Source organism: Glycine max, chromosome 13 (genome assembly GCF_000004515.6).
Source record: "Glycine max cultivar Williams 82 chromosome 13, Glycine_max_v4.0, whole genome shotgun sequence".
Lineage (NCBI taxonomy): Eukaryota > Viridiplantae > Streptophyta > Magnoliopsida > Fabales > Fabaceae > Glycine > Glycine max.
The window spans coordinates 17,057,618-17,076,071 of record NC_038249.2 but is presented as its reverse complement, the minus strand read 5'-3'; the positions used below and the strand labels follow the sequence as shown (position 1 = coordinate 17,076,071).

At 30.7% G+C, this 18,454-nt stretch overlaps 2 protein-coding genes across 2 annotated transcripts; both read right to left on the bottom strand.

Annotated features, from left to right (window-relative positions):
- LOC100793262 (neutral ceramidase 2) lies at window positions 1-8,923 on the bottom strand. Its single transcript, XM_003543770.4, has 9 exons — window positions 8,315-8,923; window positions 7,581-7,789; window positions 6,519-6,812; window positions 5,138-5,393; window positions 2,815-3,073; window positions 1,659-1,784; window positions 1,503-1,566; window positions 969-1,138; window positions 1-555 (listed from the first exon to the last, which is right to left on the bottom strand). The coding sequence occupies exons 1-9, from the start codon at window positions 8,620-8,622 to the stop codon at window positions 1-3; spliced, it is 2,241 nt and encodes a 746-aa protein (XP_003543818.1). The 5' UTR covers window positions 8,623-8,923.
- Window positions 8,924-9,684: 761 nt separating this feature from the next.
- LOC100789382 (zinc finger CCCH domain-containing protein 40) lies at window positions 9,685-13,974 on the bottom strand. The gene is made up of 4 exons (XM_014765339.2): window positions 13,659-13,974; window positions 12,567-12,836; window positions 11,694-11,917; window positions 9,685-10,782 (listed from the first exon to the last, which is right to left on the bottom strand). Exons 1-4 carry the CDS (start codon window positions 13,761-13,763, stop codon window positions 9,978-9,980), a joined length of 1,404 nt encoding a protein of 467 aa, XP_014620825.1. The 5' UTR covers window positions 13,764-13,974; the 3' UTR covers window positions 9,685-9,977.
- Between the last annotated feature and the right edge of the window lie 4,480 nt (window positions 13,975-18,454).

Sequence of the window (18,454 nt, the reverse complement as noted above, 5' to 3'; positions counted from 1 at the left end):
CTATTGCACTGCAAATGCACTTGAAGCACCAGTAAAGTAATTAATAGGGGAGATAATGGTGGTCCTAGTTGCTCCAAAGTGTTTTAATCTGTATACTCCAGAAACAGCATCATTTGGTATTTCCCATTCTATGGTAGCTAACCCATGCAAGGAACTATTATCTACTTTCCACTTGAAAAACAAGCTTAAATCATCATCATCATATACAGAAATCCATCTTTCCCCTTGAAGCCTCTCCACTGCAGCAAATGTGCCTTCTGTCAGAAGGTCATATCTTGGATTGGCACTCCAGAATGTAGCACTTGGTGTATCTCCCTTAGTAAAGTAGCCTCTTTTAGGAAACGCCACGTCTTCCTTTATGTCACCAAATTTGACTCCTTTTGGAGGTGATTCTCCAAGGGGATCAAGTAAGAAGCTTATTTGTACAGATGAGAGATCTGGCGGAGAAGGACCTTTTATAGTGATGTTCTCTCCTTCAGCCATTGCTTGTGCTAGTTTCTTAAATTCTTGGATGTATGCTGATAATGTGTGAGGACCATACAATGTTGAAGCAGCCTGCAAATTTTTATTATTACTTATTAGCAATAATTTACATCTATTTTCTCTCAAAGGTAAAGCCTAAAAGTATGGTAGCATGTGCTGCTTTCTTATGCCTGATATAGTATATCAGGGTAATAACGAAAGCAAGTGCATGTTTGGCAAACGATTATTTTTGGGAATAATTACTCTTTTTTTCTTCCAAAATCTCTTTTTGAATCATTTCTTCAAAATAAACTGAAGCAAACACATTGAATTAGTCCTAGCTTTGATTTATTAGACATTTATTGACTTAATTTAAGTTAGCTTCTTACCACTATTGAAGTATAATAAGATAGATATTCCTTAACATCAATTGCTTCTGTCAAATATGGATATCTAATAGGTCTATAGTAACTTGATGATTTGGTATCCTCGTCTATTCAGCATACCTCATACCGTTGTTGCTGGTACTCTTCAAAAGTAGCAATATATTGTGAGTAAGTATTTGTCAGTCCTGCTATAACCACATGTGTTTCATCATCGAATTCTCCATTGCTGCTGGATATTAATGTCTCCTTCACTGCCTCCCTTAGCCTTCTGCCAGCCATTGTTGTCAACTCTGTAATAGTCAGGGTTAGAGCATGTAGTTGTGTTTCATTGTGTAATTAACAATTATGCAGATCACCATGAAGCCTTTATTCATATAAAAAATCAAGGCCCTGTTTGGATAATAGGAGAAAAAATGAAATAAGATTCTTCAAATTAGCTTATGCAAAAGTTAAAATTAGCCTTTGGAGACTAAAGCTAGAGAACTTATACAAATTATCTTATGTATAAGCTAATTTTAGCATAAGGGATAAGTTTATTTTATTTTTCCTATTTTATAATCTTTTTCTATATGTTTTTATAAAGAAGTTTATCCACACAGGGTTCAACTTTTTTTCCTATTCAATTCAAGATTTGACAGTGGAAAGATTACAAACCTCCTGGTACAGAAAGAATGATCAACTTTCCCAGCCTTAGGATTTGGATTGGAAGAATTGCTGGCTGTACCAACATTCAAAACATTATTGATCAGTATATTGTTATGCAAATTGTTACCTTTTAAAATAGCTGACAAGTACTTACTGTAGTCTTACCGCCCAAGGATAAGGATAAAACATTTCGCCGGTGCTCAACAGAACTGGCTTTGGGTTTTGGCAGTCCACTTGATATTGACTTGGTTTTGTCAGAAAATCTCTCACATTCTTCCAAAATGGATTGATCTGGACAAAATTGATCTTAGTTGATAGCACATAGGAGAATAAGCAAGAACCTGATACAAACACTCAAGGAAGTGTTCTTGAAATTCTCTCAGGTCAATTAATCGAACCTAAACAGGGAGGTTTTTGGTATATTTTAAAAGCAGACACAATGTTAATTGATGTATAGTGATGAAGTATTAAATGTTTTATTAATATAACATTTCATAGATATGATTTATATAATATAATTTTTAAATCCAATGGTGAATTTTTTAAAGTTATTTAAGAGTTATTTTAACTTGCATTGGTCTCAACCGTACTTTTTTTATACTACAAAAAGGCCCTCCCACTAGGGTCTGGTGAGGGATTGGAGTAGAGCAAGAGGACTTAGATTCAATTTCAAGTATCGCCATGGTATACCAAAAGAAAAATATAAACACGCTCATATGATATGTCTTTTATATGAAAACGTCTCTAATGAAAAAGTTATTATTGTACAAAAGTAAAAGGAGTAAACATTGTTCATATATGGCAAGATAAAAAGTTATTTAAAGTCGTATGATCATTTGAAAATGTTGTGTGACTATTTTTGGTGTTTTAATCTAGTCTATATATGGCAAGATTAAAAGGTTAATATTTACTTCTTTCACTGTTATATAAACAATTACCAATTTTCCCGTTTGATGTATCCTATGTGTATGCGTGTTTGTTACCCATTTCAATTAACAATCACACATAACTAAAGAGAGAAAACTTGTGTTCCTCACCTCCCCATCGGTTATACATTACTAGAAACTTAGTAACCCATGATCATTGGGATTGAAAGATAGCCTGGAATTTTTATTTTTGGACTTTTTGTATAGGCTTCAAATGCTTTACATATCTTCTGACCGAACAAGTGATTGGACATAAGTATTTAATGTGTTAAAGTTAAGGATGAATCATGCAAGTAATAGAACTCAATCCTTAACCGAAATAATTTTTTATCATACTTTACTTATTTTTCCCTCAAACTTCATATTAGTCAATGCAAGATAGTAAAGACATTTACCTTTGTATCACCTTGTTGAAACCCAAAAAGACCTGGCCCATCTGTAGTGCCTGCTGCAAAACCAGGACCAAGTGCTGCAGGGCATGTTTTAACCACCTTGTTGCTGTCCAATTCAACTTCAATGTCTGTGAAGTTCAGGTACACATGGCGGTAGTCAATCTTCCCAGACAGTTCCTCTGAAGTAGACTCAAACAGTTTCACAGCAGTTTTGAATTGCCTTTCACCTATAATCTTTGTGCTTAATATTTCGTCTGGGTACCTGCTCCATGCAAAATTATAAGCACGTCCTTTTCTACAAGCATAGGAAACAATAAAGAAAGCACATACAAAACAAGGGATACATGCAATACAATATATATATTATTTTGGTAATTATTCATTGACATATTGCAAATTTTAGTGTTATATTTTGAGGGAACAAAAGCAACGTTGAATTAAATTTAAAGGACAAAAATATATTTAAATCTTTTAAAATTTATAAGACACTATTTTTTATGTTGATCATGATATTAGTATAAAGTTATTCCTTCGTTGAGACCATTGAGTGTACACAAGATACTTTTTCTTCTTTTGATTTATCTCGTGGAATATTCTTGTGTAGGGCACATCTAAACACCTCATTCTCAAGCGCAGTTAATAAAAATTGACAAATAATAAAACATTAAAAAAATCATTTATTAGCTTAAATTTCATTCCTTCAAATAAGGTAAATGATATAATTAGTTTTCTTTGATAAATATTTTATATTATAAAGATATTATAAATAAAAAAATTAATTTCTCTTATTATATTTAATTAAAATAAAATAAAACTGCATAGCCAACAAAACTAAACCATACTTAAAAAACAAAACAAAACTAAACCAAAAATTTTATAAATATATTTTCTATGTATTTTGTTAATTATGAAATATATAAAATAGATTGTAAATAACTTAGTATTCAAATATTTTAAAATCTATATAAAATATTTTTATAAATTATAGTGCGTAAAAATTTTCAATTAAATTTTTTTAGTTATTAGTAATTATTAAAATCATTCAATAAGAAAATATATATTATATAATTAGTATTTGACCACAGTTTCTATCAACTCTAGATACGAATAATTTATTGTTGAACGGTTTTAATAGTTTTATTAATAACGAAATTTTTTATTAATATGTTTTATATATTTTTTATTATATTTTATAAATAAATTTTATATGTATTTTAAAATGAATATATAAATATATCTTAAAATATATAAATTCTAATCTATTCAATATATTTTATATAATATAAATTAAAAAAATATATGCAAGATATAATATATAAGAACTATTTGGTCACAATTGTTATTACAAATAATTTCTTGTTGAATGAGTTTAACAATTTTATTAATAATATTATATATTTTTCATATCATATAATTTACAAAACATATTTTAAAAAATACATAAAAATATATATTTCAATAATCTATTAAAAATACATAAAAAATCTATTAATGAATAATATTTTTTCCTTATATTTTACCACTTGTCAGCTTTTTATTAGTTATGTGTAAGAGTGAGGTACTAGGTATGTGCCTACACAAGAATATTTCTTATTTTATACCCAAAGATGAATCAAAATTTAAATCCGAGTAGTTATAAGTGGTATCAACCATTGTTAATTTATAAGACATTACTTAGTTGTAATACAACATATAGAAATAGTTTGAAATTAATAAGAAATAAGAAATTTAAATCAAAGGAGAGAATTCATATTTTAAAAAAATAAGAGACTTGATATAAGATGCTACTATTATCAAATTAACGTTGTATTAGAATTTGTATTAATATGAAACTTTTAAACAAAATAAAAGTAAAAGGAATTATATAATAAGTAAATAGTATATGCACTAATATATTATCATTCAATCACAAACTATAATGTATAATAAATTTGTCAATTTTTGTAATAGTCGACATGATTTTTTATTTGTTAACAAGTCAAACAAAACTAACAAATATTAATGAATTATTTTTTTTTTCACTATCATGTCATTTTAGAATTGACTTTAATGAAGGGTATTTTTGTAAAAAAAATAATACACGAGACATTCTAGTTGGATCTTATAAAAAGGACTAAACTTTACTTTTAATTTGGATCTTATAGTATTTTTTTATGTGAAACCAGTTGTAGGATAATATAACTAAATATTTGAAGTATTCATGTAGTGGCTGACATGAATGTGTTTGACACAAGTATGGCATGCCAGCAACTATTTAAAATTTTTTTGTGTTTTCTTAAAAACCAAGAATTCATAGACCTCATCTTTGATCAGAAAGACTCATTACCCGGGTCCCCTGCCTACACAAAGTTGGTCATTGCCATGGCATGAAGAACGGTTGAAGTCACAAGGTTTTCCACTGTCGATGCAAAATGCTCCTAGAACATTTGGTGACACATCTCCAACATTTGATTGGCAAAATGCTCCAACAAATAAGGATCCATCATTCTTCCTCACCTTGGACGCTTGGCTTGCTAGTTTCTTGCAATCCTTTCCTCTTGTGGCCTTAATTGATTGTGCTTTCTTCATTAGTTGTCCAATATCTGCATTATCCATTATTATTATAATACTGAAATCAATGTCAACCTCTTCATAAAATTAATTAAAACAAGCATTAAGGGGAAATTTTCTGGAAGCTCAATCTCCTTTGTTCAGTTAGAGTAGGATTAGTAGCATTAATAGTTTGGCCTCTATTTAATAGTCGAAGTTTTAAGATAGTTGGATTTATTGACATCACCAACTAATATAGTGCTCAATGTTTTACGCTCTAACTCTCCAAAAATAACGTGTAAAAATGTGTTCAATGGGCCCTTTAAGCCCAAAAGATGTCAACTATCAAATTAATTCCTGAAATTACAATAGCCAGTCGTCACTTTAGTAATTAAAATCATGAAAAAGAAATTTTAGTTCTTGAAATTAGTAACTGTTGGTCATTTAACAATTCATCAATTTTATTTCTAAATTTGACTACTGTGGTTATTTTGGTTCATGACTTTACTATGCATCAGCCAATTTAGTTTCTGACTTTCACAATTGTAAATCATTTTAATCCCTGAAATTGGCACTATCAATCAATTTTGTCCTTAACATTACAAAATCAATAAACTTAGTTCTTGAATTTTGCAATCACTATCAATTTGGTTCACGAATTTGACAATCATCAACCAATTTACAGAATATTTGTTTTCACATCAATCTTTTATATATGCACGTCACATAGAAGCGTTAATACACAACACATCTGCTGTGTAATTGAACAAAATTGATGTGATTAGATTATTTTAGCGTACACGTGTATTGGACGTGTGTCCAAATACACACTGACATCAGCAATTAATTCGGTGTATTCATCAAACATAGAAGTATAAATAGGTTGGGACTAAAAGAAAAAGAAGTATAAATAGCTTAAGCTATGACATACATTTTGAATCTTTATCCATCTAAGATTTCAAAATTTTTGGGTAGCATTTATATTTAAATTGCTGGGTAGCATTTATATTTAAAAATTAGTGTTAGTAGGATTTACATTTTTTATTTATTGAAAAAGTATACTTACATTCCTTACGCTTTTACCAATTCTGATAGATTGAAAAGTTATATATAATTTTAAAAACAAGGGTATCAACCTTGAGAGAGGTTAATGAAATGAGCCCAAAATTTTAAGATACCTGGTACTGTTGAATTGGTGTTAGTAGAATTGTTTTGAGAAGCAAACCAATCTTCAAAGAGTCTAGCAGCAACACCCTTGTTATCTCCGCTAATAAGCTTGTTTTGATTGCTCATGGAGGTTCCATGTGTTGGAAACCAGCTGAATGCTCCAATATTTTTACCACTTGCTCCATCCACAAACCTCATAAGGGTCATTTGTGTGTCAACATTTGTGGGATATCTTGCTCTCTCATCTGCAGGGTTTTGCAGATATGCACTTGGACTCCTGTTTATACCTGCATCCTTCACATCTCCTACAAGAACCAACAAAACCAATATATTGGTATTTCAAGATCCTATGCAGGTTAGTCTTGCTACCCTATTTCATGTAGACTGTATGATATCAATATCTTTATGCCTTGTCCAAGGTCGGCCAACCTAAAGTAAATTTTAGAAAGATTTTTTTACTTTGAATAAGAGAGTTATATGCCGAATTTTTTTTTTTTTTGTCTACCCTATGTGTCCTTTTTCACTTAAAAAAATAACCCAATGATAAATAATTTTTATTGGTGAGCCTAAGACTTTATGTTTGAGTTGTTTTACCTTCGAAGTAACCTTAGACTTGTCTAATATTTTCTACTCAGAGTGTTTTTTTTTTATTATTTATTTTTTTGCATACAATAATAGCAATCAAGTTAGAACCTATGGCTATGCAAATTACTTTAACTCTGCATTACTAGGTTGACTCTAAGTGTTCTTTACAATAATCGTCATAAGACTATTCTACCTTATTTCATTTTAGGATGCCAATAACTTTATAGTTTGTCTATCATTTTCTATTTTATCCCTGTAATTAATAACTTTATGGCTTGTTTAACATTGTCTACCATATAATTGGAATTTTATATATTATTTTATTATTGATATTACACTCACATCAAAAATATCAAATGATAAAATAGAAATGTTACTAGTATTTATTAAATATTTAACAAATAATTATCCATGGCAAAATAACAAGTACCAAAGTCTTCCTAGGTAAGACGTTGAGTTCATATAGCATGGAGACACAGACATGTTACCTGTATTCATAAAAATGGAACCAGGCTTGAGGTTGTTGTGAGCTTGAATAATGCTTTGTTCTATTGCATTCGCAATGGCATCAAAGGATTGTTTCACAAAACCCAGAGAAGTCACAGAGTAAACCACATATTGCAGGTAACCGCCAGGACCAGCATGTGTATGAGTCCCACTGATTGCTACATTTTCTTCAGTATACAAATTTCCAAACCTTCACAAAGGTTAACCGTGAAACAAAAGCCATGTTATTTTTTTGTTTTAAATAAAAAAAAAAATCATCCTTTTGTTTCGGTTCCCTTTAGTTTTAGGGGGTTTGATGTCCCTTTTAACTTGGTCATTGGAATTATAATCAGTATGCGCCATCGATTAGGAGACATATCTAATTATTTTCATCCCTACTAAGTAGAAAACTTATTTGACTATCTAAGCAAAATCCTTCTCCTACCCTCTCCTTCATTAATGGATTGTTTGGTTCAAAGGAGGAGAAGAGAGGGGAGGGATTTTAATGGAAGAGAGAGAATCATTAAATGAGAAGTGAAATTCATTAACATTTGTGATTTTCAATCAATAGTAAAGATTAATGTGTTCATAAGAGTATGTCAAAAAATGTGTTACTTGCATCTCTCTTCTTGATATGTTTAGTTTGCACGTATACTCGGTTGGGTGTTACAATCATGCAACTAATCAAGTGAATTGCTTAACTTGGTGTACAAAGTGAGTCCAAAATTTGTTGTACCTTGAATTAAGTCTTTCAAGCACCTTTATAGTAAGAAGCTGGGATGCCATTCCAGCGTCAAGGTTGACAAAAACAAACCTAGGGCCTTGAAGGCTCTCGGCCACAATGAAAGTTCTAGCTCTTAGCCGGAAATGAATACCAGCAGTGTTCTGTAAAGGGTTGGCATAACCCATCATGTTCACATCAGCAGCTGGACCAGTCATGTCATAACTCCCAACCCCAATCAAGTACTCACCATGTGCACCTTGCATCCATGTCCAAGCATACACCACCAAACCCAATGCAACAATTACATAATTCTGAGCCATTTTGCTAGTAATTCATTCATTTGGGCTGATGCTAATTTTCTTATATACATAATTATTAGGTGAAAATTACTTGGATTCGGAGAGCTCTAGCTAAATGTTTTTGTTCTTTTTGCCTATACTAAGCTTTTATGTTGGCATTAAGTGCTACTGCTTAGGTAACGACGAATAGGGAAGTGAGCTTCAAGGTGTTCTTTTGTCTCTTGCCATGGGATTTACATGAACTAAGCCGAATGTACATGTGTACGCATATTTTGATGTACAAATCTTGACTTCTAGCGCATGGAAGAATGGTTATGGTTTAGTTTCGTTTTAGGCTATACAAAGTAATGGTTAGTTGTAAGCAGCTTAGAAGAGTAAATATATACATACACCACAATTAGTCATATTAGCTTTTTTGAAAACGAGCCACAAGAAATGTGTCTTTCAAATGAAAATTACAGTGATTCTTGAATATACATTTAGTCGTTAAACTAATTTTATAAATATGTTTAAATTATTCCAAGACGAGGACTAATTTAATTGAAGAAACACGTATTCGCAGGCAGAAGCTACACAAGCATATTTCATCATGTAGGCTAAAAATTAATTCCATTTTTCGTAGTTTAGAAAAGCTAGTCAGTTCTGATCCTACAAAATATTATTATAACGGGAAAGACAGAAAGATGAATGTGAAGTTTTGTAAACTAAGAAGCAAATCCAGAGTTTAGGAGTGAATGGTCTTCATTATCTTAATCATTCATATATTACTTCATGATTAAGGTTAAGAATGCCCACACCAACGTGCTGTAGCCAAAACAAAAAATATGAAAAAGATACTGAACTAATATTTTATTGGGTGTCGATCCCACTTCTCGAAAAACCGACTAATATTACAGGCAATGAAGAGCCAATTGAAGCTTTTCCACAATACATCCCTCAGCAATAGCAATTAGAAGGTTCTAAAACAATCTATATACATTCTTCACGAACTACTTGATGGTATATAAAATTAATTGAACATCTTTACCAAATGCTATATACCAAAACACAAGTTGTAACATTAGAATTCAGTGCAAAGTAATATACTAAAGCTGAGCATCACTCTGATCTAACCAGGAAGCCAAGAGTTACAAAAGCACAAAATAAAATAACTTGTTCAAGCCACAAGGCGATCAACATTGAGCTAGCAGAGATAGTAAATAGACAGCTTGAGTGAAAATATCTTCCCTGTCAGCACGGTCAGTTTAAGGAAAAACTTTGAACAATAATTAAACATAACTAGAAACATCAGTACACGAGCAATCTTATTGCTGCTGTGACTCTGATGTTGATGTTCCAGTTTCAGCTGGGGCAGATGCAGCCTGTGAAGATCCTGATTATGAAGAACCTGGCTGCATAGAATGTGGATAAGGATGATTTGCAGCTGGTGGCTGGGATGGAGCCGCAGCAGGTGGCTGGGATGGAGCCGCTGCAGCATTGTATGGAGGTTGTGGGTATTGATGATAAGGCGGAGGTGGTGGCATATAACCATATGGTGGATAATACTGATGATATTGACCAGGTGGAGGAGGCATCATTGGATGGGCATAATGTTGCATTTGCTGCTTCTCCAAACCGGGGTTGTTCTCCTCTGACCCAGAAGGCCCACCAGGAGCATCTTGGGATGAAACAAGAGCTCCCATTCTTCGAGGATCCATTGATGGGTAGTAGCTTCTTTCCTGCTGAGGAGGTGGTAGATTGTTATAGTAAAGCATTCCTTGGGTTTGGTCCTGGCTTTGCTTCTGTGATATAACTGCCCGAGGCAACAATCCACTATGAGCTACAGATGCCTGCTGCCTTGCTTGATCAGAACCGTCAGACTCGGGTTTCGTTGTCTGAGGCCTGCCCCACATCAGCTTTAGCCTTAGGCCCTTAATAACCAATTTGTTGGAGAGTTCTTCTGCTGCCTTTTCTGCACCTTCTCTGGTTGTATATGTTACAAAAGCACAAGCCCGTTGGAGAACCATTTTGATGGATTCAATTTCTCCATGGGCATAGAAGTGATCCCGCAAATCCTGCTCAGTGACCCTAGCATCAAGTCCACCAACATAAAGAGTTTTAATGCTCTCATCCTCAGGAGCCTCCAGAGTGGACATCTCTCCTGCCTTGCCAAGTAGCTTCAAAGCCACTGGATCATTCACCCTGAACATTTTGAAGCATGAACAGAAAATTAACAATGTCAAAAGCATGCAACAATATCATAAACGTTACCAATTATGCAACTAAAAATAACATCAGTATCTGTAGTCACAAGGAAATCATGCAGAGAAAAATAAGAATGATCATTATACCCAATTACCCATGATGGACTAAAAATATAAACCAAAATGTTATCCTCACAATAAGCTGTTTGATAGCTATTGACTGTCTGTGCGCCGCATCATTTTTGGCTACTATAGAGGATTAAAGGTAATATAGGAATCTTCTTTCATCCATGTCAATAAATCTCTTACTATACATATTGACAAGTAGAAAAATACAAACAAAATGTTCATAAAAGTCTGAAAAATTACATGCTAATAAGGACCATGAAAGCAAGATTAGCCCTTCCATTTCACTAAAAACAACCAATTAAATACACATGACTTTAGTCACATACAGAAGGAAACAAAGACACCCAAGATTGCCAGTATAAAAGGCAGTTAGTAACTTAGTAATCAATAAAATTTTCCCACGTTGGATCCTCAAATGTTTATGTAAAATAGTGGTTTTGACTAATATTTGACTCCACTTGGTGGAATAAGGCTTGACTATTGTTGTTTAAAATAAAGCTCCTACAAGCAGAACCATCACATGACTTTGCTGGGGGCGGGGGCGTGGGGAACTGCAAGTTTGTTATCTTCTTAGCTACACAGCAGGTCATCACACAGGACACAAAAGAACCAAGTGAATGCCTAAGAAACCAACTACTATATTCATCAAGGAAATGAAAAATCTTGAGTTGCTTCCCAATGCCAATGAGACAATACATAGAAATACTAAGTTGGAATAAAAAGAATAACTGAAAGAGAGATCAAGTCATAAGTAAGGAAGTCAGTTTGAACCATACATACCCATAATAACGATCTTTAATATTTTGTTGAGACAATTCCCCAGTTACTGGCATCTCATGTCTATAAGGGCACTCAGCTCCTCTAGTACATTCACCCCTTATGTAGAAACTGCAAATATGCGCTCGATTTCTTTTGTAATATGGAGTTGTCCTTTGAAGCTTCAGGATAGTATCATTTGGGCGTACTTTACCATAAGAGGATTCATAATCTATACCAGCTCTAGCCTGCACCAAACTTTTATTCTTAGTAAAAAGATCTCAATCAAGTAATGACCAGAGAGAACTGAGTCAAAATAGAACAATTTTTATAAAAAAAATGATAAAGAAAATTTGAAATTTTAATAGCTGTTGTCAAATGAGAATGTTAAAACCAGAGTTCCGTGGTTGAGGAATCTGCATGTAATTAAAAAAATCCCAAATATTACAAAAACCATGCAGGTCAAAAAATAACGATTCAATCACAACTACTTACGGATTGAACTAAAACTCATCACTAATATGAAGTTTTTTCTTTTAGAAAGATCCTGACAAGGACCAGATAAGGTAGATAGCTTCAGGTGGAAACTATGCAAAACTGGAATTGAATTGAAATAAACCAAATCAGAGCATTAAAGAACGTCGTGGTTGAACATAAATACAAGTGTAGCCAATCAGATAAAAAGAGGCAACTAATAGGTTTGTGCCCAAATTATGAGAAAGTTCAAGGATCAAGCTAAGTTATCAGGAGCTGGTCATTTGTCATCCAAAACAAGGAGCAAACGATTAGCATCTTGATTCTTGAAACAATTACAATCGCAAAACATCACTATTTTCCAATCATTAATTAGGTTCACAACTATAAGTATAAATACGACTTATCGTAAGGAACACATACCTTACGGTCATGCTCTTCAGCAAAATACTCCCTATTAACATCACTCTTTGGAATGGCATCATTGGAATCAATACTAAGAGCCGAGTCTCGAACTTGAACTGGTAGTCCATATTCAAGATCCAGAAGGCACACTTGACAGACATTTTTCAACTTACTACATGTCTGACAGATCTCAGTTTTCTTATATCTTGCATCTCGACCAGGTCTCCATCTAAAAACAGTGAATGGCCGTGTACAAATCTTGCACTCCTTGTCATACTCTGCTTTTGTCTGCACCCAAAGATAAACATAACAAAAAGAAATTAAACAACCAATTGGATTCCCAGAATCTCATCTTTAATGAAACATGCTGAAATCTGAAAATTATTAACTATGCACATTCAGGGACTCCCACAACACCATAGTTTTTCATAGTACACCAGAAAATCACCAAGATCATATAATGATAGTTTCAAACTACTCTGTGATTGACAAACTTAATGTTCCATAGAATCCACACTACCAAGATAAAAAAAAATGAAATAATTAGTTAGATTTAAATTACCAAACAATGAAAGGATCACTAGACTTTTATTAACTAGAATCTCGAATTCAACTGAAAGCAAAAACTAAAACATAAAATCCCTCTTTCATTCAAAAAGCTCAAGAATAAAGCCACAAGTACAACACTTCCAGATTCCAAGTTCACAATTCACACAATTTAAAACAAAACCCTTGCCCTCCTCAATAACAAAAAAACATTATAAACTTCACACTTGCATCTAGAAAATTATCATCCTCAGGTTAACAAATTGCACAAATTCACTGTTCAATTCTAAATAGCTGCTCATATGACGAAATTCAATACACCAAAACCTTATAAACTCAGTTGTTCCTTCAACCTTCAATTCCCCAACAAACACCCAACAAACATTATTATTATATATAGGCAAAGTGATTCATAATCATACAATCATCTACCACGCAATTTATAACCGTACAATACAACAACAATCAATAACCCATTCAATCTCATGAAAACAAAACACAATCATTCAAATAATTAAAAAAAAAAAAAAACTAATGATGGTAGTAGATTGATTGGAAACGAACCATTCGAACGTAGGGGCTGTCGCCGAGGCAGGATTCGCAGATGATGGGGAAATCTGAGCGCTCCCAGCCGTCGGCCTCGTGGTCTCTCAGCAACCTATGCGCCATGGTTTAGGTTTAGGCTAGGGTTTCTCAACAATAACCCCTTCCTCGTTACGCCAAAAATCCAAGCTGAAGAAGGAACAAGAAAGTAAGAAAAAAGAAGCAAAGAATGTGATTTAGAGCAAAATCCAAATCCAAATTTTCCGTTGGGTATGGATTTAGGTGCTATCAACCGCAGCAGGCACCAAGTGGCAATATATATAACGGGTCGGATCGGGTTCCGTTTATCACACGCTTTCGGCAATATATATATTCATTCTGATTCGTAAAAGTGTGAATGCTAAAAATTGGTCCAGATGAAAAATTTAAATTTAACTCACAAATCTACAAAATGTTTGACAAATTAGTCATACACATAATTTAATGAGAAATTAATTTATAAATTTTATAATTTAATGTTAAATTAATCATCAAAAAATGCAATTTAAGTTTAAATATATTTTTTATTCTTAATAAACATTTAATTTTGCATTTATTCTCTACTTTTTTTGTTTCCCATAAATTAATAAATAAAAAAAATTCATTTGTAATTAATCAGAATTAACAAAATTTGTTAATTTATCTAGGAGTAAACACAAAACCACTAATGTATCAGGGAGGAAAAACAATCTAAGATAGAAAATAAAATTATTTTGTTATTAGAGATTCAACCCAAGGCAAAATTTATTAGAGAGTAAATATAAAAATTGAGTCTTTATTAGGAATCAAAAACATATTTAAGTCTACAATTTATTATCAAATTTATCCTTAAACATTACAACTTAATGACAAAATAATATGAAAATGTAGCAACATCACCATAAGTGGGTAGATTTAAATGATTGTATAATCTCTTCAATAATAATAATAATAATATTGACAAATATGCTTGAAATGTGATCATTTATTTTATAATTTGAATCTTATGGATTTAAATTTATTAATGTTGATGAAATGATCAAATTAAACCAACTTAAGAGAAAACAAATTAAATTGAATTTTTAAAAGATAAAAAACTAAATTGAATCTAAAAGGTAAGCTAAATATAGTTTAGCTTAACTAATATGTTATGATTGTCGAACACCTTTCTAAATATTTTAGTAGTAGTTAAAATTTATTAAAAATTGAAAAAATTTAACATTAAATTGTTAAAATACCAACCATAGTTATAAAAATTTAAATAATTACTTAAGACAAACAAATTTCCAAATTTATGATTTGTTTTAAACACTTTTACCGTAGTATATAATAATAGTTTATAATTTAAAGTTAATAATATTTTTTATATTTTGACTTATTTATAATTTATGATACTTTTTGTGTGTAGATCACATGTATTGTTTAATGGATGCAATCATGTTTAAGCCAGGTAAAAATATTATGGGTTGCAAAGTTTTAACTCAAGGGGGCATTTATTCCATTCTAACACTCTTAGGAATGTTATTTCCATGAATATAACATGAGAATATCATTTATGGGTATTTTAAATAAAAAAAATATATATTTGGCTACATTTTAATATTTTTGGGAATAATATTAAATTTTTAAATAATTTAAATGAAAAAAAAATCATGTGTATTAGACAATAAACTCTCCCATGTGAACATCACTTTCCCACCGAATAGAAATGTTGTTGAAAAATATGAAAAAAATTTATAATATTCTCATAAGAGGAATATTTTTACAAAACTTGTAACAAACATGAGAATTATTATATTCTCATCTCCACATTTAATATGATAAGATTTTGTGAAACAAACGCCCCCAAGCATTTAATTTAATGTAGCTGCAAATCACCTTATATATTTTGATATTTTAAATATTTATTAAATTTTAAATTTATTTTCTATTTATATTTGTTTATATTACTAATTAAATATTTAATAAATACAAATATTTTTGTTTCTAAAGCTTTTATAAATATTTTAATTTAAAATACACTAAAAATTAATAGGATTGAATAATTAATTTCAAAATTATTAAATTACTTATTTAAAAACTATTGAAATAATTATTTAATTTAAAAATTATTAAGAAATATATTCTTGAAACTTGAAATATTTTCAATTAAATTAATAATTTTAAATTATCTAATTTTGATTATTTTAAAATACTATAATTTTTTTTCTTAAATTATAAAATAATATGCTATAAATACTTTCTCGAAAGTGAGAATAATTGAGATTAAATATTTAAATTTACTAATTTTAATATTTAAAAGTTGTTATAAATGTTTTCATTCAAATTTTACAATTTTTAAAAATTTACAAATACCTATTTGAAAATAGGGATACAATTCAATTGAAATTATTATTATTATTATTATTATTATTATTATTATTATTATTATTATTTAGAAACTACTATAATTTTTTTTAATTTTGTTTTAATAAGACGTGTTATAAATGTTTTCTTGAAACTAATAATATTTCGGTTAAAAATTAATGATTTTAATTTTACTAACTTTATATTATTGTAAATAATTTCTTGAATTTTCAAACTTTTACAAATGTTTTCTTTAGGAATAGTGTAGGATTTGTTAATGGGAAAGCATTTATATAAAAAATAGCATAATTCATATTTGTGTGGAATGAATCATTCAAGCAATGAAACATCTAAGTTCTATAGTATTTTTTTTTTAAAAAAATAACCTAAACAAAATGATCTATGGCAAAAAAAATCATTTTCTAAAAAAAACTATACAATAACAATTTTTTTAAATGAAACAACATTATTGTATTTCATTGATAATAAGAGGAAAGACACGATTTGGATTATGATCAAACTGATGAATGTCGATGCGCCTAAGCAAGTGAATGGGCTACTTGGTTTGTTTGCCTCCTTAAAAAACTCACCAATGAGTTAGGAATAACATTCACCAAAGCTCTACAACTAGCAAGAATAATGTGAAAACTCATCCGAACCTCTTTGGTTAGAGCATATGTTGTCAACTAGCAATTTTTAGTTTGATTCAAAGACTACATTTGAAGCATTCATTTTGGTTGCCCGATGTAAAACTTGATAGAGGGCCATAGCTTCTACCTCTCTTGGTTGAGGTAGTCCCGACATGAAAATTGTCTTTGCTTTTATGAAATGACCTTGATCGTTTCTAATATAGATATAAATCTCATAATGTTGTTGACTATCAAACAAGGTTATATCTATATTAACACTACTAGAAAATAAGGTTTTTATATCGGTTATTTAAGACTTTCAACATCAGTTAATAACCGATGTTGAAAATACCAATGTGGAAAGTAGTATCGTTAACATCGATTTTTCAAAATCGATGTTAACTGATAAATGCAACATCGGTTATTTAAATAGCCGATGTTATATGATAAGAATTATGAAAAAAAAAAAGTTATAAATCTACATATCAACATCGGTTTTTAAAAAAACCGATGTTAAATGTTACTAATAACATCGGTTATTTTAAAAACCGATGTTAAATGTCAAAAAACTGATGTTGTTAGTGACATTTAACATCGGTTTTTTAAAAAATTAATGTTGTTTTAGAAATTTTTTTAATATGTTGTCTGTTTTTTCAATAAACCCAAAATTAACCTGCAAATTTTAAAACCAAACCACACAACATATAGTTTTCATTTTGTTTTGAAATAGTTTTTATCATAAATTTCATGAGAAATTTACTAATTACTATGAGTTTAAAACATATTTAATGTTGAGAAATGAATTGTGAAAACAATAAAGTAAGTAAATATAAACTACAATTACAAAATTGTCTAAACATCCTAAGTTTCATTTTTAACTTTCAAATAGTACTTTGCCTACTGGATGCAAAACGCCTTCAATCTCTTTGGTTCCAATGATGTAGCATCAATGAAATATTGCATGATATAATAAAACATAAGTTAATAATATATTAGCAATCATAACAAAATGAAATTTGGTGAATTAAAAATTACCATTTCCCAATTATTCTTGAAATTTCCTAAGATTATAGTTGACATCTAGTACATGACGTAATATCCACACTCAGTGCTTCCTTTTTGTCTATTATACTAAATACATTATGAAATTTAGATATTTAATGTTGAGTACAAATTAGTCTACATAGTACTAAAATATAAGTAGAAACATATTGTTTAAATAACTTACTTTAACAACAATCCACCTAGTAAGAGGCTTGGATTTACTTTGTTGAGTATCGTCAAGTCCTTTCAAAGCACTATTGAATACAAACATGGATGTTTATTGTACAGTTAAAATTTTGATGTTCTTGACTAATGCTAATGCAAATGTATTGAAAAACAACACTGACCTATTAATTATGCCTTTGAGGTAGTTGTCTGGCCTATTATGCAACGAACAAAACCAAATGACAACATTTTCCTTAGGCAAAATGATGACCATTTGCCAATGTGCACTGCAGTGGAGACCAATATAGGTTATTATACTATTATACATTATTTAAATTCATTTGTTGAGTTTAAGTTACCCATTCAGATAGGCTCCTAGGTACACATCTTGTTTTTAATTTTGCATCCAGTTCTTAATGTAAGTTTCTGATTCAAATTGCGATTGGCCAGATCTCTGGATAGACTGTGGCTCGAGGAATCCATACACATCGGTATTCCCCGCTCGCATACTTGTCTTAGTCATATGCCTATTGTTTTTAACACAAAGTAAATTATGCATGAAGGTAAAACAATAAGTTAGGTAATTAACAATAATCTAAATTGACTTACAGAATT

What these genes read in the sequence shown, in the direction of transcription:
- LOC100793262 (XM_003543770.4), bottom strand. Translation starts at nt 8,622, where the DNA reads ATGGCTCAGAATTATGTAATTGTTGCATTGGGTTTGGTGGTGTATGCT. An exon ending in TGTGTAGGCAGGGGACCCGG is followed by an intron (nt 3,074 to 5,137) that starts GTAATGAGTCTT and finishes TGCATGGAGCAG; the next exon opens with GTACCCAGACGAAATATTAA. An exon ending in CATTCTTTCTGTACCAGGAG is followed by an intron (nt 1,139 to 1,502) that starts GTTTGTAATCTT and finishes TGACTATTACAG; the next exon opens with AGTTGACAACAATGGCTGGC.
- LOC100789382 (XM_014765339.2), bottom strand. Translation starts at nt 13,763, where the DNA reads ATGGCGCATAGGTTGCTGAGAGACCACGAGGCCGACGGCTGGGAGCGC. An exon ending in ACAGCCCCTACGTTCGAATG is followed by an intron (nt 12,837 to 13,658) that starts GTTCGTTTCCAA and finishes CTTTGGGTGCAG; the next exon opens with ACAAAAGCAGAGTATGACAA. An exon ending in CTGAAGAGCATGACCGTAAG is followed by an intron (nt 11,918 to 12,566) that starts GTATGTGTTCCT and finishes AGTTTGGTGCAG; the next exon opens with GCTAGAGCTGGTATAGATTA.